This window comes from Pyrus communis, chromosome 6 (genome assembly GCF_041283825.1).
Source record: "Pyrus communis isolate YQ-2024b chromosome 6, ASM4128382v1, whole genome shotgun sequence".
In the NCBI taxonomy this organism is placed as follows: domain Eukaryota; kingdom Viridiplantae; phylum Streptophyta; class Magnoliopsida; order Rosales; family Rosaceae; genus Pyrus; species Pyrus communis.
The window spans coordinates 24,631,144-24,655,892 of NC_142570.1; the positions used below are offsets into that span (position 1 = coordinate 24,631,144).

Below are 24,749 nucleotides of genomic sequence, written 5' to 3' on the forward strand. Positions count from 1 at the left end.
GATAAGATATTTCTCTTTAATTTGCTGCAACACAGGTTCAAGGCCTTTTCCAAGTTAGTTTAGATAATCTTATTAAAAAAAAAAAAAAAACTGATTTTCCATTTTACAGGTATAAAGGCCAAACTTAAAATAAAAAAAAAGGAGTAAATAATGAAACCCAAAACAGATTTTAGCAAGATTTTAATTTCTAATAACATTGATATTTTTACACTAAAGAATAAAAAGTTCTGCTAGAACGCACAATAAACAGTTTAATTTGGTATCAGATTCTAGCAAGTTTTGATAGAGAGGCGTAGAGTAAGCATTTGGAGAGAAACTGTGGACCTTGCAACCAAGTAACTGATTAACGGCTAGAATATGATTAAGAGCAGCAGCATGGGAATGGCTGTTCTGGGAGGAGGACTCGGAGGAGCTTGGCCGCCTTCTTGTTTAGCTTACTCCTCTTTCTTTGGGCATCCTCCGTCTCTTCCCCCCCTAAACCTCAACCTCAAATCCCCAAACAACCAAAAGTCTCCTCCTCCTCCTCGTTTTGGTGTATGCAAAGCTTCATGGCAAGAGGTCACCTCTCTCTCTCTTCCTCTCCATTTCATATATTCAAATTTTAATTAATAATTAGCTAATTGATGATGGATTTATATGTATTCTGCGTTGTTGTTGGTTTTGGTTCACCGTTCCTTCAGCTTGTGGGAGTTGTGGTATTCTCTGCCATTCCATTCACGGCCGTGAAAGCCATAGCCAATAGCGCACTCGGACAGTCTCTGCAGAAGCGGTTGGAGGAAAGGAAGAAACTTGCTGTGGAGAATTCTTCCACCTTTAGGGCCTCCGCCCAAATCGCACGAAAACGCAGGTAAAGCTCATTTCCATTCGCTCGTATATAGGCATTTCTCTTAGTTTGTAATCTTATGTCTAACTAGCACACCTGCAATGAATAAGGCAACGATTAATATATGATAAACACAGCTCACCAGCTAGTGTGTAAGAGTAAAATATATCTCTAGCAAAAAATTTCGGTGCCGACTCTACTCAACTGGTGCTGGTGCTTAAAGTGGCTGTGATACCAATATATTGAACTCATATAGGAATCACACTCCTACAGTGGGCCTGAAAATTGAAGTGTAATACCAATATATGAACTCATGAGTGTGTTATATTAAACTCATGAGTGTGATATCAATATATTGAACTCATACTAGTGTAGAAGTAGTGTTATAAACTTGTAAGTATCAAATTCAGGTTGCCTGATTCCTATATATAGGTATCACACTCACTCAAACTACTGTGGAAGGCCTACCAACTAAAAAGCTTGTGGATCGTTTTTGTTCTATCTGTCTTCCAGTTTGCAATGTTAGGACATGTCATCCATCCATCCATGTAGCCATATAGAAGAGTGTTTTCAGTAGCCAATGGTCGTTTTTATGCTCTCTGGTGACTGGTCTGTACTAGACTATTATACAATCCAACCCATTAATGATGATTAATGGCAGCATCAGCAGCTAATTGTGCCTACTTTTGGTGGATATTTCCATCTATAACATGGTCATAAGTTCATAGCCACTGCCTAATCGCAGTTTCTCATTTTCTCAGGTCTGGTACAAACTAACCATTTGCTGCATATGTATGCCATGTTCTTGAGGATCATGTTTTCTGTGGAGTACCAAATCGACTAACTACTAACCATATATTGACCGAAGAGCAAACATAGTGCTTTTCGCATTACTTTGTATGGAAATCTTAATTCATTGGTTTTTTAGCTTCTGTCACTAAAGATATGTTGACCATGAATACCTGTATAGAATTCCTAATTTCTTATAAATATGTATTCACTGCATGGTAAACTCTCCTACTTCACAGCTTGTGGTACGGAGAAGGGCGTCCCCGTTGGCTTGGCCCAATTCCATATGATTATCCTGCATATCTTACTGGAGAACTACCTGGGGATTATGGTTTTGATGTTATAGGTCTGAGCAAGGATCCTGTTGCTTTCCAAAAGTATTTTAAGTAAGTCCCTTTTTTTTGGTTCCATTTCTGATATCGATATTGGGGATGATCTTCAATATAATCTTCACATTGCTAGTTGTTAAAATTTGACCGCAGAATCCTACACAATTTTAACTGAGATGGTAATTTTCACAATTTTCAACTTTGGAATAGAAATTGGTAGGTTAGGCGTTGTTAACCACACTAGTTGTAACCTACAGCCTTTCAACTTTCTTTGTGATTTATCACAATATTGTTACTGCTTTCATACAGATCTTGTTCTAAGTAATTTTGTAGTACTCTCCATGGCTAATTGTCCACTTCTACAGAGATTCCAAAGTTTAATTTGCAGAAAAAGATTGATGCTTGACTAAATTTGGAAAGAATTTTGATGCAGGATCAAAAGAAAAAGATTAATGTTTGACTGAATGAAGTCTTTAATTGCTGTCATTGTGTCGAGCAAGAATAATAGGAAATCAATGGAACGAGGAGACAAAATTATAATAAAAAAGAATAGCATCATGCTGGTAGGGTTCTAGGAATCTCTCGAAGAGGCCTTGGGCATCACAACTAGGGTTAGGTTGTGACCCACGGGTTCCAAACACTCCAGTGTCATCGTGCCATGGTTCCTGAATATTAAACCTCTCAGGATCTTTCATTTTGTTATACTATGTGCAGTGTGATATTTGCTTGTGCATGGCTTTAAGTTGTCAATAATCTGTGTATTCTTCTTTGTTACCCTGCAGCTTTGAAATACTCCATGCTCGTTGGGCTATGCTAGCTGCCCTTGGTGCTTTGGTTCCTGAAATATTAGATCTGTTAGGAGCCTTTCATTTTGTTGAACCAGTATGGTGGCGAGTTGGCTATTCAAAACTTAAGGTTATTATTTCTGTGCTGGAATCAATCTTCTTTTATTGATCAATTTTGTTGGACCTTTTCTTGTGCAATTAAACCATGTCTTAGATTTGCTGAAGAAAATGGAGACCAGCCTACTGGACCTTGCGTTCTAAAGGGATGATGAATATATTAATCTAGCTGAAATGATAGGGATGTGAAATAGAAGGAGAAACTTATGAGAGACGAGTGAGTTATGATGAATTTTGTCATGATATCATGGATTAGTAAACAGATAGTCAGTTGTAGCGTCTTTTTTTTTGGTTGGTAGATTCTGCTTTGAAGTTTTCAAATGGTTTTAAGTTTTAACTGCTAACGATATTGTTAGTTCAGTCATAATGTTTTAGATGATCAGCTTTCCTGATTCCATTATAGCCTGCTATTTAGAGTAATAGAACCCTGTTTAAACCTTGACACTGAAAGAGAAACAGAATCACATTTAAGAACTCTCGCATATCATTCACTTAACTGACTTACAATTGCACAACCTCAGCTATATATAGCTGGCTGCAAGTTCACCTAAGGACCCATGAATTAACTAATTGCTAATCACATAATTAACTGTTAGTTAGCTAATTGACAAATAAGATGCTTACTCATCAAGATGACTAAACTAGTTGACATAGCATCCTGTCACTGAGACATGACGTTACAAAGTTTGTAGGTTTGCCAGCCACTAACTGTTTAAGTTATTTATGATTCAAATACTGACGCTTTTGGTTCGAACCATGTTTTTGCCTTCTGCGAGCCTCTCTTATGCAAGCTAATCTACCTACAAAATATCGTGATATAATTGTTGCAACGCTCCCGTGCAAGGATAGGTCAAGGTGGGAATAGAAATGATAAGGATAAGTTCTTATATCTTGCCATAATTTGCTAAAATACCTTGGTCGGTTAAGTTTCTCCCTGAAGTGAATAGTGAATACCAGCTGAGGAATTTTCAACTATTTCAGTTGCATTACCTCAGAGTCACCCGTTATATCCGTCTCCTTCAATTTAAATAAACATCTTATATAGTTTGGTGTGAGCAACATATTAGGTGAATTGTTATTTTTAACTTTCTTTTCCTTCTGACTTATCATCAATGTTCACCAGGGAGACACACTAGACTACCTTGGTATCCCGGGGCTTCATGTAGCAGGAAGCCAAGGAGTGATTGTCATAGCCATATGCCAAGTTCTCCTGATGGTAATGAATTTTTAAAGCTCCGATCTTTTACTTTCAATATTCATAAAATTGTAACATATGATTGGTACCCTAGAAAGTAGAATGGACTAAGTGATGAAATTCAATGGTTTTAACCCAGTGATTGAGATTATGCTTGGTGCATGTTGTCTGAACTGGGGCTCATGTTGTTCATTGGGAACCTGAAAAAAAAATTTACTCTTCCGGATATCTATTGCTCATTCATTCCTGTGATGCATTTAGCACTTAAAACTTTGGGATCAAAAATTGTTTTCTTGGCATAGTCTAGAAGAACTCACTGTCCCCAAAAGGAAAGTCTTTATGGCATAATACGGAATAATTCCTTGTCACAAAGGGGTTCATTTCGCTGTTTCTTTCATCGCATGGACATGTAGACATTGTGTCTGCATTTCTAAATTATGCTTTATGACAACCACTCCACACTATTTCTAGTTAAATCATTCATGGTACTAAGTTGGTGAAAAGATATAGCTCTGCCTTAGAGATTTGGTTCTTCTCATATTCTGATTGTAGCATGAATTTCCCAACTTGTGAATGCAAACATGTAATTTATTGTAAACATTTGATTGGTAACTAGGTTGGACCTGAATATGCAAGGTATTGTGGGATTGAAGCATTAGAGCCTTTGGGAATATACCTGCCAGGCGATGTTAATTACCCGGGAGGAGAGCTTTTTGATCCCTTGAACCTCGCCAAAGACCCCGTAGCCTTTGAGGAGCTGAAGGTGAAGGAGATAAAAAATGGGCGCCTAGCTATGGTGGCCTGGTTAGGCTTCTACAGTCAAGCTGCTTTGACAGGTAAAGGTCCTGTTCACAACTTGCTTGAACACATTTCAGACCCCTTACACAATAATGTGTTTACACTACTCAAATCAATGTAAATCTTGTTTGGATTGTACACTATATTTGCACCTACGTTGCCAATGTACATCTTATTTGCAACTCCAAGCGACTGTAAAAAAAACGACGACAATTGTATGAGTCATCAAATTTAAATTTTACGTTTTGCAGTCGACATATTCGTTAGAGATGTTCATATAACCCAACACGAGAACAAATGAGTTTTCTTTTTCTTTTTTTGGTTGAGAAGAAGTATGAAATTCATCAAAAGATGAGATGGAAGCCTCATTAAATCTTGCCACATACTTAACTCGGTCGAAGAAAAAAGGGTACCACGCACCAAAAATAATTGTAACTACCCTCAAATAACTAATGATAATCAAATTAGGAGATTCCTCGTACCAACTTTCAGTCCCAACCTCGCTAACCGATGAGCAACGTCCCTTTAAACATGTTGAGATGAGATTTTTTTTCCCTCGTATCTAGAAGCTCGAATTTTTTATGTTTAAAGAATGATAGAGGAGGAAAAAGGGGTGTGATTAGAGATGAACTTTTTTATTCTCTCTCAAAATTTTAATTAGGAGCTCATTTACAGAGTTTATAAAAAATACTATTAGGTCAAGATTCGAGAATTGATACTCCAAATGTAGCAAATAAAACGTGTCTTGGTAGATATAGAGCTTACAAACTAGTAGTATGCATGCTCGTTTGGTACACACGATTTGATTAAAATGGATAGACTACTAAACTAAAGGCATGTTGATGGGAGAAATTATAAAACTATGGCCTTCTTAGTAGATAATAAGAAGAAATATTATTCATGAAGAAATTTTACCCATTCAAATCCTTTTTAAAATACTGGAATTAGAAGAAATGAATTTCCTTCATAGCTATTTATGTTTTAATCTCCACCAACTTCCATATCCAATATATCTTAAATTTCGCCACTTAGTACTATGACCTAGTGGTATTTCACTTCACTTATAAACGAGAGGTCCTAGGTTTGGTTCTCGCCAAATGCAAGTTAGAACCACATTATTGCTAGCCTATTGTAAGACTAAGCCTACCCTCTCCTCCTGACCATCTCAAACCCTTGTAGGTTAAATTTTTAGTCCCATATTATTAAAGAAAGAATTTAGAATAATTTTTTTTCTTACAATAACTTTTAGAAAAAAATAAAATTATGTAGACTATCATAATTTAATTTTATGCACATTTTAATCTAAAAATATTTAGATTTCGATAAATATTGAAAAATCACTAAACCGACATTATGAAACTCGTGAAACACTATGAACGAATATGAAACACATAAGATTTTTTTTTTTATTATTTTAGCCGTTAGATTTAAATTTGGATTGTTAAATTTTTTTTTAACCATTAGATTTGACAACATTAGATCTTAACTGTTGGATTCAATGAATTTATAAATATAAAACTAAAAAAAAATACAAATATATAGTGTGTCACATCCCGGCCTAGGCCCTTGCCACATCTTAGGCTCGACTCCACCGTAGCACGATATTGTCCTTTTTGGGCCCCGACCACGCCCTCACGTTTTTGTTTATGGGAATTTACATGAGAACTTCCCAGTAGGTCACCCATCCTTAGATTGCTCTCGCACGAACTCGCTTAACTTTGGAGTTCCAATGAGCTCCAAAGCCAGTGAGCTCCCAAAAAGTTTCGTGCTAGGTAGAGATAAGAATATACATCTAAAGCTTATAGGATCCACTCTCCTGGGTGATGTGGGATGTCACATCCCGGCCTGGGCTAGACCACTTCGGGGGCCCGCTCCACCACTGTAGCATGATATTGTCCGCTTTGGGCTTACTATTCCCTCACGGTTTTGTTTTTGGGAACTCACGAGCAACTTCCCAGTGGGTCACCCATCATGAGATTGCTCTAGCCCCCTTCTCGCTTAACTTCGGAGTTCCTACGGAACCCGAAGCCAGTGAGCTCCCAAAAGGCCTCGTGCTAAGTAGGGATGAGAATATACATTTAAGGATCACTCCCCTGGGCGATGTGGGATGTCACAATCCACCCCCCTTAGGGACTCGACGTCCTCGTCGGCACACACGTGGCCAGGGTTAGGCTATGATACCAAATTGTCACATCCCGGCCCGTGGCGGATCACTTCCCGGGCCCACTCCACCACCGTAGCACGATATTGTCCGCTTTGGGCTTACCATTCCCTCACGATTTTGTTTTTGGGAACTCACGAGCAACTTCTCAGTGGGTCACCCATCATGGGATTGCTGTAGCCCCTTTCTGGCTTAACTTCGGAGTTCCTATGGAACCCGAAGCCAGTGAGCTCCCAAAAAGCCTCGTGCTAAGTAGGGATGAGAATATACGTTTAAGGATCACTCCCCTGGACGATGTGGGATGTCACATGGGATGTTACATGGTGGGCCAGTCCACTAACATGGGGACTTCTAAGCTAAATTTGCCCCATAAATGAGTTTTGGATTAAAACTTATACTTGGCCTAAGGTTTGGAGCAAGTTGGGAGATGTTTAGTAAAACCTAAAATTTGAGTTTTACTCTAAAGATTAGAGTATGTCTTAGTATAGATAATATTGTTTATTAAAAAAAAAAAAAAAAGAAAGATATATATATATATATATATATATATCTTAAATTTAGGAGTTATCATCTACCAAAAGATTATGAAATGCATAATATTTAAAAAAAAAATAGTAGTAATTTCTTTATTTTTTTAATAACCCAACCTAATTATATTTATAAAAAAAAAGTGATTAATTTTATTTTTAGATGTTTGTAATGAAATTTGCTGATAAATGAATGGAAGAATTAATTGAATCAACATCAAAAAAGCAGACAGTGATATACAGACGTATATGAAGAAAAAAGGGAAAACGAGATGGAGATATTTATCTTTAAATTAATTATAAATAATAATTAAGAAAAAGTCTAAATCGGATATAAAGACAAAGAAGCGCGTAGGGAAAATGAATTATATTAATATTTGTATTAGTGAAGAGTGTATTAGTCGAGAGGGGGAAAGTCGAGTCTCCTGTACCTCTACCACAAGTTGTAACAGAACACAAACTCTCTCTTCTCTTCTTCCTTCGCCAGCTGTGTTCTGCCGCTTCCTTCCTCTCTCTCTCTCTCTCTCTCTCCCTCTCTCTCTCGTCTCTACCTATATATATAGGCTGTAGATTTATTTTACTTGTACACAAACAGGCCCTTATACACAAACACGCCCTTATACATTGCATAATCCACTGCATTTGATGTCGGTTGGCTGATCTACCTCTCGATCTGCTCTCCTCTGCTCCGTTCGACTGCTGCGTTCACACCCGCTTGTTCGATCTGCACCGGTAAGTCCAATTTCTCATCTCCTAACGTTAGATCTCGCACTGCTTAAACTTTCTTTTTCTATTGTTAATTCACTCCAAACACTGAATTCATTCGCTTCTAACTTTTAATTTTTCCAACTTTGTATGTGAATTAGATCGGTATTGCTGTAGTAGTTGTTGTTGTTGTTGGATTTTGAGTCGGATTGCAATGACGGCCGGCGTGGATGTGCACCTTGATGCCTGTGAATCAGAGGTGTCCAAAGGCGAGGTTGTCAATGTCAATGTCAATGTCAGTGTTGGGAATGGCAATGGGAATCAGAGTGACAATGGTTTTTCTAAGCACGACACCGACACTGACAGCTCTTATGTCTTTGTGACCGGGAGTGATGCCATTGTTTCCCAAGACCCTGTCGAGTCTGATCCAAACAGTAGCGTTGTTCAGAACAATGGCAGTGTTGTTCTTCACTCGGAGGCTCAAAAGGACAATTCCCAATCTCATTTACTCAACAAGGCTGCCGCAGAAGCCTCACATCTCAATGACGGGGAGGTGGTGGTGTCTGACGGAGCAGAGACTGATAAGGATCCAGAAGTAGCCGAGGAGGTTCCCTTGAAAGATGCTTCGAGGGATCTAGGCCAAGAGACGGGGCATGATTCAATGCCAACCCCAACCCTGTCGTTGGCTGACCAAGTTGTGGGTGATCCCGAGTCCAAGGAAGCTACTGCAGACGGCTTGCCTGCTTGTCATGCTCATGAACTGAATGGATCTTCTGAATATGGCCACGCTTCGTCTGCCACAGTAATTTTTGAAGATGCCTCTCTCCAAGATGCGACAAAGCCAGCTACTCAAGTTGTCAACGGCTGTGTCTCTGATCAAAGTACTGGAGATGGCTTGCCGAATGCTCATGTGCCTCTAGTTACAAATGACTCGGTTGATGCACCTGAAGAGAATGATGGATTGTGTGAAAATGCTGATAGTTTGGAGAAAGTAGCTGTCGAAAATGGTGAAAGCTTTTCAACTGTTGCTGATAATGATATAATAGGAGATCAAAAGGCTGAGAATGGGGTTTCTCCACCTACGGAAGATGTTTCAACTTGCGCTGTTGATGACGTGAGGCCAGAGCTTGATGCTGTAAAGTTAACTGAGAAGAGTAGTGAAGTCCCCAATCCTTGCCCCCTTGTGCATTCAGACTCAGAAATTGAAGCTGAGAAGGGACCGGTTATAGATGATACACAGTCAAGTTCCCCACCTAATGATGCAATATCAGAACCCAATTCAAAATCAGAAATTGAATTGGAGATTGGGCTCGTTGTAGATGATACTCTGTCAAGTTTCCCACCTAATGATACTATATCAAAAGAACCCCATCCAAAATCAGAAGTTGAACCTCAGAGAGCCCTAGTTGTCGATGATACTCTGTCAAGTTTCCCACCTAATGATACTATATCAAAAGAACCCCATCCAAAATCAGAAGTTGAATCTGAGAGAGCCCTAGTTGTCGATGATACTCTGTCAAGTTCCCCACCAAATGATGCAAGATCAGAGGAACCCACTTCAAAATCAGAAGTTGAATCAGAAAGTGCGCCTGTTGTAGATGATACTCTGCCAAGTTTCCCACCCAATGATGAAATGTCAGAAGAATCCAATTCAAAAGCAGAAGTTGAATATGAAAGTGCGCCTCTTGTGGATGATACTCTGCCAAGTTTCCCACCGAATGATGCAGTATCAGAAGAACCAAATTCAAAATCTGAAAGTGCGCCCGTTGTAGATGATAATCTGCCAAGTTTCCCAACCAATGATGCAATATCAGAAGAACCCATTTCAAAAGCAGAAGTTGAATCTGAGAGTCAGCCAGTTGTGGATGATACCTCAAGTTTCCCACCGAATGGTGCAATATCGGAAGAACCCAAATTAAACTCAGAAGTTGAATCTGAGTGTCCGCTTGTTGCAGATGATACTTTGTCAAGTTTCCCACCAAATGATGCAATATCAGAAGAACCCAATTCAAAATCAGAAGTTGAATCTGAAAGTGTACTCATTATTGATGAAACCCTGTCAAGTTTCACACCTAATGACACAATATCAGAACACAATTCAAAATCAGAAATTGAATTGGAGGGTGTTCCCAATGAAGATGATACGCTGTCGAGTTTCACAGCAAATGGTGCAATATCAGATCCCAAGACCAGCCATGATTCTGTTGGTGTAGATGCTGGTTTGTCAAATTTGGAGGTTGAATGTGTTGCCAGCCCTCCGATATCTGTTTCTGACAACAGTGCAAATGAAGCTAGCTATCCTGCTAAGCCAGATATTGATGAAAAGCTAGCGTCTGAAGTTCAGAGTACATCTGCTCTGAGAAGCAGAGCTATCCCCGATGATGAATTCAACACATCCGAATCCACGATTCTGAATGATTCTTTTGTTGAGAATGGCACTTTTGTGGATAATGGAAGGCCGCTAACTTGCAACCTGGATGATGTTCAAATTGAAAGTGATGTTAATTCAACACATCAAGAAGTGGAGCGCACTGGCGGAATACTTGGATCTGAACCCCCAGCTTCTTCTGGGGAAGTTTCCACTGCTGATGCTGTGGAAGGGCAGAATAAGGGTGCTGAGGTAGAAAAAAGGCCGTTCTACTTCTTGATAAAGATTCCAAGATATGATGATGAAAATTTAAAAGAAGAGATTAAACAGGCTCAGTTACATGTTGAAGAAAAAACTAAAAGCCGGGATGCTATTCGTTCCAAAATCCAAATGAAAAGGGTAAGAAATCTTTTGCAAATGGCTTCGACTATATTTTGTTTGTAGTATTTTATATCTTGCCACGTTAACCGTTGGGGTTCTTTTATGGCTAGGCTACTTGTAAGGAGTATTTCGATAAATTTGAAGCTGCCAGATCTGAAGAGAGAGCTGCACGAGACCTGTTTAAGGCCAAGCGCAAGGAAATGGATTCTGTTCAATTAATGATTAACAAAGTGAAGAATGCAATCTCTATTGAGGATTTGGATTATAAAGTAAGTTATCTCTTATCTTCCCCTCAGTACTATCAATCACTACCATATATTTATGTTACTATTTGAATATGTTTGTATATTCATGAATGTCTGCGTCCTTCAATTTTGTTTCATGAGTAGATACGCAATATGGAACACAGTATGGAGCATGAGACCTTGCCTTTGAAGGAAGAAAAGCAATTTATTCGAGAAATTAAGCAACTGAAGCAACTTCGTGAACAGCTCTCTTCTAGCCTGGGTAAGCAGGATGAAGTTCAAGAAGCTTTAGACCAGAAAGACCATGTTGAACAGAGCTCAAAGGTAGTATATTTCAATTGTACTTGTCATTTTCTATTTATTAGTTAACCGGTCTGGGTCCTATGGAAGATGTGCTATGTTATATAGTTCATATGGAAGTCTTATGCTGAGATCTATTTCAAATATAAACACCTAAATCATACTCAAGTTGTAGTATACTTTTCTTTTGCCCAGAATCGAGATTAGTGAGTGTTTAATACTGTCAGAGTTAGACGACCCCTTGTTATTAACTGGTAGCATTAGTGAGCTATTAAGGTATTTATACGATCTTCCATTATTACAGGTTCTGAGGAAGGAAATGGATCTACTCAGAGAAAATCTTCTCAAAGCAGAGGCAGTCACTCAAGTTGCTAAGAAGAAATTTAATGAAGAAAATAATATGCTGAACGAAATACTTTCTCAGTTTAGAGCTGCAGATGACATTCGTCAAGAAGCATATGCACATTTACAGGGTCTGAGGAAAAAACAATATGAAAAGGTGTTTGCATTCCCTCGATAAAAAACGTTATAACTGTTAGAATTATCCTCTCTTTACAGTGCACACATGCACATACAAATACGCTATTGAGCGTGTTCTGATGCTAATTATGTCACCATTAAAAAGATGTGTGTTTAAGGTTTTCAGCCTTCTTACGTTTAAGTTTGCTCATAACATGTTTCTCCCAATGATAAATCAAACACTTTGAAGGTCTATGTTCTCCCATTGATAAATCAAATACTTTGAAGGTTTATGCTTTTGTGTTTTTCGTTTTGTTATACATGCTTTTATCTTGTGATATGTTGTTGCAAATTTAGAAGAGCGATATTAACCCTCTTATTCCTGCAGAACAAATACTTTTGGAGGTACAAGGATGATGCGAAGGCTGCTAATAATCTGGCACTGAGCGGAGATAGGGAACAACTACAACATTTGTGTATCAATCAGGTTAGCTTATGAAGCCCTATTGTTGTTGCGTGTGTGTTTCCCCCTACCTTTTTTTGTTGAAGAATCTGGAACAATAGCTTATGTGTGAATTGGCTGAAATTCAATTGTTTAGGTGGAAACAGTTATGGAACTCTGGAATAATAATGATGATTTCCGGAAAGAATACTTGAGATGCAACAACAGGAGCACATTAAGGAGGTTGAGAACCTCAGATGGGCGCTCTCTTGGTCCTGATGAGGCGCCCCCTGTAATACCTGATATCGTAAGAGCAACCAAGAATAATTTGGCAACAGTGGTTTCCACTCCTGAACAACCAAAGCAAGTTGCCCCTGAGGAGGCTGAACAACCAGATGACATATCTTCAATGAAGGTTGTTCAACAGAAAAATGAGATAGCTAAAATGAAGAAGCCTGTGAAATCCGCTTCCTCAGAAATTATCCCAGAAACTGCTTCTGAAAGAAACAATTTTGAAGAGGAAAAGGTAGAAGTCCCTAAATTAACAAAAGAGGAAGAAGAGTTGGCCAGAAAGACAGAAGAATTGAGAAAGGAAGAAGCAGAAGCTAGGTTGAGAGAGCAGCGTAGACTGGAGGAGAAGGCCAAAGCTAAGGAAGCACTGGAGAGGAAAAAAAGAATAGCGGAGAAGGCCCAAGCCAGAGCTGCCATAAGAGCGCAGAAGGAAGCGGAGGAGAAAGAGAAGGTAAAATTTCATCACCTTTAACTTTACAATTCCATGAAAGTCTAGTAGGCATTCTAGATATAGAGAGTTCCCATGTGATGCAATATTCTTTTCTTCTGTATATCAATCGTGCGATGGCTTGTATCTTGTGCAGGAAAGGGAGAAGAGGATAAGGAAGAAGGAAAGAAAGATGGCGACTACAACAAAGGCTACAAATGATATCAGTGAAGTAGAATGTGCTCTAGAACCAAGCTCAGAGGCACCAACTGAAATTCCTAAGGAGCCTGAAACTAGGGAGAAACCGGTGACAGTAACAAAGAGGTCTCAGAAATCCTCGCAGTTGACAAAGCAAACCAAGGTAAAATCCATGCCTCTGCCTCTTCGCAACCGCAGTAAGAGAAGGATGCAGCCTTGGATGTGGGCTGGAGTGGCAATTGTGCTCGTCGTTGCCTTGTTTTTGCTGGGCAATGGGGGCAGTTCCTATTTTAAAGCTACGCTGGAAAAGTTTTTCTGAATACATGCAGTTATTAAAACTAGGTAAATTAACAGAGTTTGCAAGGGCATTCCCATAATAATATTATTATTATATACATATATGTTATATATATATATAGGCAATTCTTTTGTGCGCGTATAGGGATTTATTATTTTCCTTTTATTTTGCAGTTTTCTTTCACACCGGTTATAGATTGGTTTCATTAATTATTATTATTAATATAAGCGTGAAGAACAAAAGAGGAAAAAAAAAAAAAAAGGGGACCAAAGACGCAGCTGCTGCTGCTGCTTTTTCTGATGCTTTTCTACCATCGTGTATGTTGCTTGTTGCTTGCTTTGCTTGTGGTGAGTTATGTTATGTTAATAAAGATTAATTTTTTTTAGTTAGTTTCTGTCCCTCCATTTGAGCTGCCCGAGCCCGAATTGCATTTAATTTGAATCGTGTAATGTGTACTGGTTACGTGAAAATGATGTTAATGTGGGTCTGGTGTTTTGTGTACTCGATTCAGTTTGTTAGCTCGACTCTTTTCGAGTCCAGTTTGAAACAGAAGGGAAGTGATTCAATAGAATACAAGTTTTCTTTTCTTTGACATAACAGTGCAAGTCTCTTTACATGGCGAGAGATTCTCAACCACCTGAGAGCTTACGCCACCGCAGTCGTGGCATCCCTGTGGTATCATGTGCGAATAATATAACATTGGTAAGTTTCTCTTTACATCGGGAAATATTTTTCTCATATCATCAAATTTATTATGTAAACATCCATTGGATGGTAATGGATCTTACTAAAACTCATTCTTGATTGCATGAGAGAATCTTTTAGATGTGATTGTTGTATTAGTGGCATGGGATACCACAGTGACAATATATACATGTTACATACAAGTTGTTGTCAAGTTGGTGCTGGCTGAGTTGCAATTGTACACTTTACGTGTTGAATGAATCGAGTCACCATGTGATGAGGCTCAGGCTATAGAAAAGGAAAACAGCTGTCTCCCTCTCTCGATGTACGAATGTAAAGTTATAGAAAGGAAAACCAAAAATAATTAGGGATATGGTTGTAACGGACGGGTCCCCAACCCAAGCAGACCGGACCAGATGCATAGTACATAGACAGAGTAGAGGATACAGCTGGTTCCCTCCCACGCGTCACTGTGCAAAGGGCCGGCTACAGGATCTTTGAACCATTCAATTCAACAACTAAATTCCAATACAAAGAATGCGTACTGCCCAACTGGCTAGCACATTAGCAGCTACAGTGGCATAATTGCCATCTCAATTTGTCACACATTGATATTTGGTAGAAAAATCTGGAATTTTGACACGAACATCTTGAAACACTCATGAACATTCTTCAATTAGAATCATTTCAAAATTCATCTGTTTGATCACTTTTTGCTTAAGAGGAAGTCGGATGTCCTACATTAGAAATATAATTCAAAGTAATAAAGTTTTACCAAAATAACTAATAAATTAATATTAAGGGTAAAATATATAGTATCATAATGACTCATCAATACTCAATTTCATTTGGTTTTAATTTGGGTGTCCCATCTTTCGTGTGAATTTTGATTTAATGAGTAATTATGTCACTCACGTGAGCCTACATACTTGATCATGATAGGGTAGAGTCTTTTCACTTTTAAGAAATCGTTTGGTACCCCAACTCAAGTTGTATATTCTTGAACACGAATGTGCTTATGTTTTGAAATTAACGAGCATTTGAGATATCTCCGCGTCATTCTATTCTATGTTCACTAGGAGCATGGATTAAATTGGCCAACAACTCTCAACATATGCAATAGTTGGCCTAGTGGTTCCTAAGTATATACCAATGTTTGAACAAGACGTTCATACTAGTCCTTCTCAATCAGTGTTCGATCCTCCTAGTCGCATAGTTTGTGATTCATCTCAATCAAAGTGTCAGCCTCTCAATTAACAAATTCATCACATGTGTTCATTGAGATAACAAAGTATCTTGCAGTGATTTACAAACTTCAATTTTGAGAAAATACTTTAACAAGACCAAGATTCTTCATTTCAATTTTGGTAGGTGGATGCTCAAAGTTTATGCATTTTCAGCAATTTCATGATGAAATATTGCACAATTTTTATAACAACCTCCGGAAAATATGACAAATTGGGTAGATGCTTACCGAAGGCATCAAGAGATTAAGTAGGGGCCGGGCTTTGTTGAAAATTTACGTGGCCTCGGTTGAAGGCTGGCAAATTTTGTGAAGGGGCGTAAAGATTGTTCCGGTCATTAAATGAGGTACATTAAGATATTTTTTTATGTTAAAAAGTAAGTAGGTAATGTTTTTAGCATGTGAATTATATTCAAAAGTACATGGAATGTCTATTTTTAAAGGAAAATTAATGAAAATGGTTTAAAAATTTTGAGTTTTAACGATAAGGACAAAATAAAAGGTAAAGTGAATAGTATCAGGTTTGACTTTTTAGTGTAAAAATATGATTTTTCGTTAAAATGAACAGTACTACAGACTTTTTGTTAAAATTTCTTATTTTTAACTCTGTTATGGTTGAAAATGTAGAATTAAATGAAACGATTAATTAATCAAATACGTGACAATAGGAACGAGGATTAAAAATCGTATGCGGGAAAGGCGAATTAAATTAAGAAATGCAATCGTTGTCCTTTTTTTCCTTCCAAAAAATGTGAACGTTGTCAGGTGTTCATATTAATCCTAATTATTATAATCTGATGTTCACACATTCCTCTTCCTGTACGTCCCCCTAAATCGCAAATTGCAAAACCCAAATTCAAGGGCAGTTTGGTAAAATAGCATCATCTTCAATCCTCATCTGCTGGTGAAAAATTCATCTTCGCTTTTTACGCTCTGACGCTCGGAGTCTTTACCTCTAAAAGTTATATTAAATTTATTGAGAAAAAATCAGAATTTATAAAAAAGTGATAAAATAGTAATATAACAGCGTGATAGTACATTAGTACATTTATTTTGTACATATATTATAGTATATAATATAATATTATATAGTGGTATTGTATAGGTGGAAGCAAGCAAGGAAAGGTCTTGGATTCTTCGTTTGCTGCTTTGAGCGGCCTCCAATACCACCCCAATCTCACTCGAATTTACGATTGTTGCCATTCACAGAAAGAAAGAAAAAAGGTGTTGTTACAACTTACAAGCTTAAGCTGGTGGGGACGACTTGGAGTCTCTAGAGAGGAAAAGTAAAAGAAAAGTTAAGAGAGAGAAAGAGAAGAGAGGGTTTGCTTTCATCAGTTGGATCTGCAAACGTTGTTTCAGAACTGCTGATAACGGTTTGGTTTTAGATTCGGTTTTGTTATTGGAAGCAGCCGCCGACGCCGACGAAGACGCAGAATCAGTCTGTCTGTCTGTCGTTTCATTTCAACTGGGATTTACGGGAGCAGACCTTCTTCGCTGTTCAGTAAGTCAATTCGATGACATGTGAGATTTGTCTCTGACCATCGGCGACCGGAGTCTCAAGTATTCAGATCGGACGTCGGAGTATACTCCGGCTTGGTTTGGGTTGGATTAATCCCCGGACAAAGTGAAGACTTTTGGGTGAAACGGATGTGGCTGTGGATGGATTCTAGATTTCTGTGAAGGTACGCAATTCTTTTTACTATTTTTATTTTAAAATTTTTTCCGGTTGTGTATCGAGCAATCTTTTCGCTTTTTATTCGCCGACCCGCACATGTATTTCTTTTTCAACTGGAACCAAATTCACAAAATTAAAAATAAAATTAACTCGAAAATGATTATTTGCGCAGTACTCAAGCTTTGTGTGAAACTTTCTTACATGACTTGAAATGATTAGTTCTTTTGAATAAGGTTCATGCTTTTTGCATCTTTTTATTTTTTATTTTTTGAGTTTTGATCGATTTGTTGTAAAGCAGTAAATAATTGACTTTATCCAATTTTTGTGCTTGCGTAGATTTTGTGTGTGTTTTGGTTTGTCTTGAATCTATGATGGAAAACGCCGGCGGCCAAGTTGCTGCTCCAATTTACATTCACCAGGCGCTTTCGGGCCGGTTTTGTGATTCGCCGGTCATGGGGAGGAAGCGCGATCTCCCTTACCAGGGCCCCAATTATCAACACCCCTACTCGCAGCAGCCGCGCTTCACAAACCCCGGCAACGACTGGAATCCTCACGTTTGGGACTGGGACACTGTCAGATTTGTTGCCAAGCCGCTGGACTCCAGGATGATGCATCTGGGCACTACTTCCACAACAGAGCAGAGGAACAAAGAGGAAGCTTCTGGGCCTGTGAAGGACACGGCAGAAGATGAAGATGACGAGAGCCTTCAGCTGAATCTCGCCGGTGGTTTCACCTCTGTGGAGGAGCCTGTGCCCAGGCCCAATAAAAGGGTCCGGTCTGGATCTCCAGGGAATGGGAATGGCAACTACCCTATGTGCCAAGTTGATAACTGTAAGGAAGATCTGTCAAATGCCAAGGACTACCATCGCCGACATAAAGTCTGTGAGGTTCACAGTAAATCCACCAGAGCCCTTGTTGCCAAGCAGATGCAGAGATTCTGCCAGCAGTGCAGCAGGTCATTTTGTTTAACGAATTATTAGTTTTTTGGTTTCTCATCTTCATTTCCCTCCCTTTTTAGTGATTGTCCTAGCTCTGAAGTCATATCAAAATCATTGTTTGTTGTTGCAGGTTTCACCCCCTTTCAGAGTTTGATGAGGGGAAGAGGAGTTGTAGACGGAGACTTGCGGGGCATAACCGGAGAAGAAGGAAAACCCAACCAGAGGATGTTACTTCACGGCTCACTCTCCCAGGAGATGGGGATAACAAAATCATTGGAAATAGCGATATCGTCAACTTGCTAGCTGCTATAGCTCGTCCTCAAGGTAACAAGATTATTCTTGAGTTCACGATCTTGTATTTCCTTTGATCAGGTACTAAATTTCTGCATTAAAATTTGTAGGGAAAAATGATGTCAGAAATATCAATGGCTCATCAGTGTTGGACAGAGAGCAGCTCCTTCGGGTTCTTAGTAAGATAAATTCGTTACCTTTGTCAGCAGACCTTGCTGCCAAGTTGCCTAATCTTGGAAGTTTGACTAGGAAAGCTTCTGAACTGCTTTCTTTAGATCTTCAAAACAAATTGAATGGAAGGGCATCTGTATCAACCATGGACTTGCTTACTGTACTATCAGCTACTCTAGCAACATCTGCTCCTGAAGCTCACGCAATGTTATCTCAAAAGTGTAGCCAGAGCAGTGACAGTGAGAAAACTAAGTTGACCTGCTCTGACCAGGCAGCTGAACCCAATTTGAACAAGATACCTCCACAAGAGATTCATTCAGCCGGGGGAGAGAGAAGTAGCACTAGTTACCAGTCTCCCATGGAAGATTCAGACTGCCAAGTTCAAGAAGCTCGAGTTAATTTACCCTTACAGCTATTTAGCTCCTCACCTGAGAATGACAGCCTGCCAAAACTGGCTTCTTCTAGAAAGTATTTCTCTTCTGACAGTAGTAATCCCACTGAGGATAGGTCTCCTTCATCTTCCCCTCCTGTTGTGCAAACACTGTTTCCACTGAAGAGTTTGGCAGAAATTGTTAAGTCTGACAAGTTGCCGGTAAGCAAAGAGGGCAGTGGAAACCCTGACACTAGCTGGACTTGTGGCAGTAACATGCCTTTTGATCTTTTTAGAGGGTCAAATAGGGGAGCTGAAGCGAGCTCCATTCAAAACTTTCCTAACCAACCTGGCTATACTTCTTCTGGTTCGGACCATTCACCTTCTAGTTTGAATTCTGATGTGCAGGTACTGTTGACTTACTACCTATTGCTTTATTCTGTTCTTTGATTATTTCACGTCTGTATGCATCTGTTGGATGTTATTAGTCTATATTGATTGCGGGATTGAATTGATTGTTTTGTTCTCTGACAGGATCGCACCGGAAGGATATTATTTAAGCTCTTTGATAAAGATCCAAGTCATTTACCAGGGACATTGCGGACACAGGTTAGGAGTTTATGGTTCTTGTTTTAATCGCTCCCTTTCGTATGAATTGTCAAGACAACATTGTAGTTTGTACAGCTTTATTTGGGGGGGAGAGGAATTCTTACAATGTTTATTGCTCTGTTCTAGATATTCAATTGGCTTTCCAGCAGTCCATCTGAAATGGAGAGCTACATAAGGCCTGGTTGTGTCGTTCTATCAGTTTATGTATCAATGCCATCTGCTTCGTGGGAGCAAGTGAGTGAATTTTTTTAGTGCTGATCAGCAATCTTTTCATTGTATTTTTGCTGACCACTTGTAAGGTGTGCGTATTTTTTTCAGCTTGAAGAAAACCTGGTTCAGCGTGTCAGTTCTTTGGTTCAGAGTTCAGATTCTGATTTTTGGAGAAGTGGGAGGTTTTTAGTTAATACAGGCAGGCAATTAGCATCACACAAAGATGGTAAGTACTGATCAGTAGTGGTGGCTTTTGGTTACTGATATTCTTTGTGATTGATTTTCAATAAGGTGCTTGTGTTTTTTGTTTTAAAAAGCACCCTACTGTCTGTTAATTTACCAGTGTGCTTCCACTTTATATTTTCAATTTTTTTTTTGCCAGTGCTTCCACTTGTGTTTTTGAAAAGGATATCAGGAGATAATTTCTGAAAGTTTCTTTTACCTTTTTGCGTTTCATTCTCAATTTATTAGGCCGAAAGAATTCTTTTGGTCATCTTTAACTTATCCTCGTATTGTGATATTCTTTAATTCCATATCATTTCAACTGTTACGTTTTTGGAGCTCTTGAAGTGTGATTTCTACTGATTTCTAGTAGCTCTTATGCGATAATAACACTTCTTCAACAAGTTTTTCTTCAGCTGCTTCTAAGTATGACTTGTGTGTCATTGGCATGTTGCCTTGTAATTTTCTCTTGAATTTTGTTTGCGTGGCATAATTTTTCAGGAAAAATTCGTACATGCAAAGCTTGGAGATCATGTAGTTCTCCAGAGTTGATCTCTGTGTCCCCTTTGGCTGTCGTGGGTGGGCAAGAAACCTCTCTTCTGTTAAGGGGTAGAAATTTGAATAATCTTGGCACCAGGTTAGTACAATTTGCTTTTGTGTGAAGATTCTTCTGTAAATTCCTTGTCTCTGTTTCTAAAGTTTCCGGTCATGCAGGATTCATTGCACATATATGGGTGGTTACACGTCAAAGGAAGCTACTGGTTCAGCATATCGTGGAACGACGTATGATGAGATAGACTTAGGTAGTTTCCAAATTCATGATGCATCTCCTGGTGTTCTTGGTCGCTGTTTCATAGAGGTAAAACTCTTTTAAGGAACAGTTGGTTTGTTTTGGAAATTGATGTAGAAAAGTTTGTGTTGTATTGATGTTTGCTAATATGAACAGGTGGAAAATGGTTTTAAGGGCAACAGTTTTCCAGTGATAATAGCTGATGCTACAATCTGCAGAGAATTGAAGGTCCTTGAGTCAGTGTTTGATGCTGAGGCGAAAGTATGTGATGTAATATCAGTAGCTGGAAGTCATGATTATGGGCGGCCGACATCAAGGGATGAAGTCCTACACTTTTTGAATGAGCTTGGATGGCTCTTCCAAAGAAAAAGGATATGTTCCATGCTTCAAGAGCCTCATTATGCACTCAGCCGTTTCAAATTTTTACTCACATTCACTGTCGAGAAAGACTTTTGTGCTTTGGTTAAAACACTTCTAGACATACTATTTGAAAGAAATTTCGACAGTGATGCGCTGTCGGGAGGATTGGTTATGCTGTCAGACATGCAGCTTCTGAACCGGGCAGTAAAAAGGAGGTGCAGGAAGATGGTTGACTTGCTCATTAATTATTCTACGGTCAACAGTGACAGTGACAAGCGTTATATTTTTCCACCTAATCTTGCTGGACCTGGTGGCATGACCCCTCTTCATTTGGCTGCTTGTATGTCAAGTACAGATGACATGATTGATGCTTTGACAAATGACCCGCTGGAGGTAAAAATAATTGTTGGCATGCTCGTGACTCGTCTATAAAATTGTTTGGAGTTTGGACTTTGTGCTTATTCCAATTTATAGATATTGGTGTGCTTTTCTAATGGTTGCTATAAAACTTAGTACCAGTCTTACAAGTATGCTGACAGATTTTTTTTTAACCTTTGACATTTTTTTTGAACCTTTTGTTTCACTCTTTCCCTCTAGATTGGATTGAACTGCTGGAAGTCTCTTTTGGATGCTAATGGGCAGTCTCCGTATGCTTATGCTTTGATGAGGAATAATTACTCTTATAACAACTTGGTGGCTCGAAAGCTTGCTGACAGAAGAAATAGTCAGATTACTGTCACAATTGGAGATGAGAGAGATCAACATCAGATGAGTATGGAACTGGAGCACAGGACAAGTACCCAATTCAGACAAGGTAGTAGATCGTGTACCAAGTGTGCAATTGCAGCAACAAAGTACACTAGGAGGGTTCCCGGTGCTCAAGGCTTGCTTCAGCGTCCCTTCATTCATTCTATGCTTGCCATAGCTGCTGTTTGTGTATGTGTCTGCTTGTTCTTGAGAGGCTTACCTGATATTGGCTTAGTTGCTCCTTTCAAGTGGGAGAATTTGGGTTACGGCACAATTTAATCTTTATAGGATAAGTAGTGATTAAGAAATAGGAACAAACTGCAGGTCAACGTGCACTTTCCAGATTAGCTTGATTGGGATGATGCAATTCTGGAAGAAGGGAGGATTTTTGCTTTAGCGGCATTCAAGAGGAAGCCTAGGGGGTGATGGCGGACCTCATAAGGAAGTGATTCTGAATCAGGCTCAGGTATTTGATGATTCAGATACTGCATGTTTATCTCCAACTGACCCGAGATGTGTATAGTCTTGGGTTATGCTCTTCCTTTTGCTCATTTGCGTTGCGAAATAGGTGAATTTTCTGTCTTTCTCCCCTTTGAACGTAGAAACTCTTCCGCCCGTGAGACCCCCACCCGTGTATAATGTTGGATAAGATGAATCGATGATCCATGGAGATGGGCAGATTGTAAAAGTATTCATGGAAAGTAGGATGAAGGGAAAATGTCGGAGACCCATAAAGAAGGAAGAAGTGAAAGTGGATGAAAAAAATAAGCAGTTATACCAAAATTAGATGTTAATGATATATGTGGATGTCGGTCTCCCCTTCCGGATTTCTATTTAGTATAGAGAGATATAAGCCTGCCCTGCCCTGCCCAAGTTCGTTCACCGGAGAGTTGATGTATTGGTGAAGGATCAATCACGGGAAGATCAATTTCATTGAATGAAAGACATTAGAAAATTTGATTGGAGTTTATTTAAGATAAAGAGGCAGCTCCCAGGTGGTGTATTTTTAGCTTTGGAGATTTTATATAATTTTATTTTTCGGGTGTAAATTTCGGAGATGGATATTATTTAACAAACGATAAAGATGTTGTCTCTTTTGTGTTGGAGCTCAGCGTATACATGGGATTATATGGTTTCTAAATCATGTGCTAATTGCTAAATTCACGGTGGGAAGGGATCTCCCAAGTTGAAGATTTGAGAGAGAAAAATATGTAGACGATGGTGATGGTGTGTGTCAGTGGCTGAGGAAATGTGAGCTCCAAGGGTTTGCGGTTTGGCGTTTCACATGGGACTCCTGTAACATTGTTTATGGTCTTGTGATGTGAAGGGTTTTGCATTGCTATTTGCTACACGATCGAGCATCCTCCCGTCCTCCTAGCAAGCAGCAAGTGCATCCTTAATTGATTTGTGAAAACCAGCTGTTGTGTTGATGCATGATTTTCCATATTCCGTGAAACCCCAATAAACATTTCTTTGTTGCCTTCACCCGTATTCCGTATTTTGCATCCAAAATTGCTGCAATTTAGTTCAACTAAGAGAATGGTAGGATTCTTTAAGCTAAATATATCTAAATTACGGTGAGACATTTTTAAACTTGGATATGAATTTGAGCGGGAGAAGAAAATGTTTATGTTTTCACATCTTTAACAAGTAAATAACCACTTAGTTATATATACGTGCATCCCTAAACCCTATTTATATGATGGATAATGTTAGGAGATCAATTTTTAAACTAAATGGCGTGTCACCAATAATATTCTTCATATTCTAGAGCAATTGTAGAAAATCACGTGATTAAGGATCTTTACATTCTAGGGCCAAAAAGGATTGGAAAAAACATTGAAATAAATAAGTTTTGTATTGTCAAATACCGTATCATATTCTGTTTTTGGTACAATAGTGCGAGTTCCGGCCTCTCATGAAGTTGTTCCTCCATATAAAAAATTTAATTCAATTCAAAACCATTTGTCATTTAATTCTCACGATGAAATTTCAATGTTTCTTTAAACTCAATTCATCAATTTCTTTGAACTCAATTAGATGCCTCAAATATTTCCGATTTGGCTATTTTGTAAGGATGATTTATGAAGTGCAACTTGAAAAATAAATGGTTTGGAGTGTTGAAGTTTAATGTGGTGTGGGCCCACAACTAATTCTTTTTTTGTTTTTGTTTTTCTTTTTTAGATTAACCACCAACGGAGTTCGAACTCATGTTGTGACAGCCCGTCCCGAATTATTTGTACCATAGGTGTGAAATGACGATTTTGCCCCTGGATGTTAATTTGTGTTGTAGGGTGTTTGGTTTGTTTTGTTTTTGGATGGTGGGCTGCCATCTGGACCACACACCCACACACCTACGCACACACACCCGTGACTTCCTTCTCCCTTGGACTTTCTTCCATTTTCCTTCCATTTCCTTTGCAAGTGTACGGACGAACTTCAAACTAACTTTCCACGCACGGATCGAAGGTTTGAAGGTTAGTTTTGGACTCCTTGCAAGCCCAGGAACTCATCCATACCATTTTTAGGACGTGAGACCTTCGAAAACCTGAGAATCCAGTTTTGGTGCATTGTTCATGCACACGTGATTGTGAGGTTTTTAGAAGTTTCTAAGGTTATAAGGAGCTTTAGGACGTCTTCACGAAGTTTGGAGAGTAATTTTGAAGTGTTTTGGACGTTAGGAAGCTTAAGTTCATCCAATTGCAGGTTTGGCCGGAATATCGAGGTTTCTCCGGCGAGATTTCGTTGGTTTTGGGTCCCCAAAGTGGTAAGGTTTTGTTCTACTCGTTGTAAGCTTC

General features: G+C 38.9%; 3 protein-coding genes across 4 annotated transcripts; all 3 read left to right on the forward strand.

Annotated features, from left to right (window-relative positions):
- The first annotated feature begins 244 nt into the window (after positions 1-244).
- On the forward strand, positions 245-5,093 carry LOC137710666 (Chlorophyll A-B binding family protein). The gene is made up of 6 exons (XM_068449754.2): positions 245-558; positions 681-847; positions 1,852-1,998; positions 2,724-2,856; positions 3,967-4,059; positions 4,655-5,093. Exons 1-6 carry the CDS (start codon positions 358-360, stop codon positions 4,955-4,957), a joined length of 1,044 nt encoding a protein of 347 aa, XP_068305855.2. The 5' UTR covers positions 245-357; the 3' UTR covers positions 4,958-5,093.
- A 2,793-nt stretch (positions 5,094-7,886) lies between these two features.
- LOC137710552 (calponin-like domain protein) lies at positions 7,887-14,027 on the forward strand. Of its 2 annotated transcripts, XM_088696130.1 has the most exons (9): positions 7,887-8,256; positions 8,391-10,996; positions 11,089-11,247; positions 11,368-11,547; positions 11,828-12,022; positions 12,371-12,469; positions 12,582-13,166; positions 13,300-13,682; positions 13,812-14,027. In XM_088696130.1, exons 2-8 carry the CDS (start codon positions 8,444-8,446, stop codon positions 13,657-13,659), a joined length of 4,131 nt encoding a protein of 1,376 aa, XP_088552256.1. In that variant the 5' UTR covers positions 7,887-8,256; positions 8,391-8,443; the 3' UTR covers positions 13,660-13,682; positions 13,812-14,027. The 2 variants fall into 2 exon arrangements, with proteins under 2 accessions (XP_088552256.1, XP_068305716.2); XM_068449615.2 differs by lacking the exon at positions 13,812-14,027 and having other exon boundaries at positions 13,300-13,775.
- A 2,611-nt stretch (positions 14,028-16,638) lies between these two features.
- On the forward strand, positions 16,639-23,436 carry LOC137709854 (Squamosa promoter-binding protein-like (SBP domain) transcription factor family protein). Its single transcript, XM_068448834.2, has 11 exons — positions 16,639-17,250; positions 17,580-18,198; positions 18,312-18,505; positions 18,583-19,421; positions 19,548-19,622; positions 19,749-19,856; positions 19,941-20,058; positions 20,556-20,691; positions 20,769-20,913; positions 21,001-21,597; positions 21,802-23,436. Exons 2-11 carry the CDS (start codon positions 17,612-17,614, stop codon positions 22,228-22,230), a joined length of 3,228 nt encoding a protein of 1,075 aa, XP_068304935.1. The 5' UTR covers positions 16,639-17,250; positions 17,580-17,611; the 3' UTR covers positions 22,231-23,436.
- The last annotated feature ends 1,313 nt before the right edge of the window (positions 23,437-24,749 follow it).

Excerpts from the sequence above, each read along its gene's own strand:
- LOC137710666 (XM_068449754.2), top strand. The coding sequence starts at position 358 with ATGATTAAGAGCAGCAGCATGGGAATGGCTGTTCTGGGAGGAGGACTC. Across the intron at positions 848-1,851 it reads CAAATCGCACGAAAACGCAG|CTTGTGGTACGGAGAAGGGC; the intron begins GTAAAGCTCATT and ends CCTACTTCACAG. Across the intron at positions 1,999-2,723 it reads GCTTTCCAAAAGTATTTTAA|CTTTGAAATACTCCATGCTC; the intron begins GTAAGTCCCTTT and ends GTTACCCTGCAG.
- LOC137710552 (XM_088696130.1), top strand. The coding sequence starts at position 8,444 with ATGACGGCCGGCGTGGATGTGCACCTTGATGCCTGTGAATCAGAGGTG. Across the intron at positions 11,248-11,367 it reads TTGAGGATTTGGATTATAAA|ATACGCAATATGGAACACAG; the intron begins GTAAGTTATCTC and ends TTTCATGAGTAG. Across the intron at positions 12,023-12,370 it reads GGAAAAAACAATATGAAAAG|AACAAATACTTTTGGAGGTA; the intron begins GTGTTTGCATTC and ends TTATTCCTGCAG.
- LOC137709854 (XM_068448834.2), top strand. The coding sequence starts at position 17,612 with ATGATGGAAAACGCCGGCGGCCAAGTTGCTGCTCCAATTTACATTCAC. Across the intron at positions 19,857-19,940 it reads CATCTGCTTCGTGGGAGCAA|CTTGAAGAAAACCTGGTTCA; the intron begins GTGAGTGAATTT and ends TATTTTTTTCAG. Across the intron at positions 20,059-20,555 it reads ATTAGCATCACACAAAGATG|GAAAAATTCGTACATGCAAA; the intron begins GTAAGTACTGAT and ends ATAATTTTTCAG.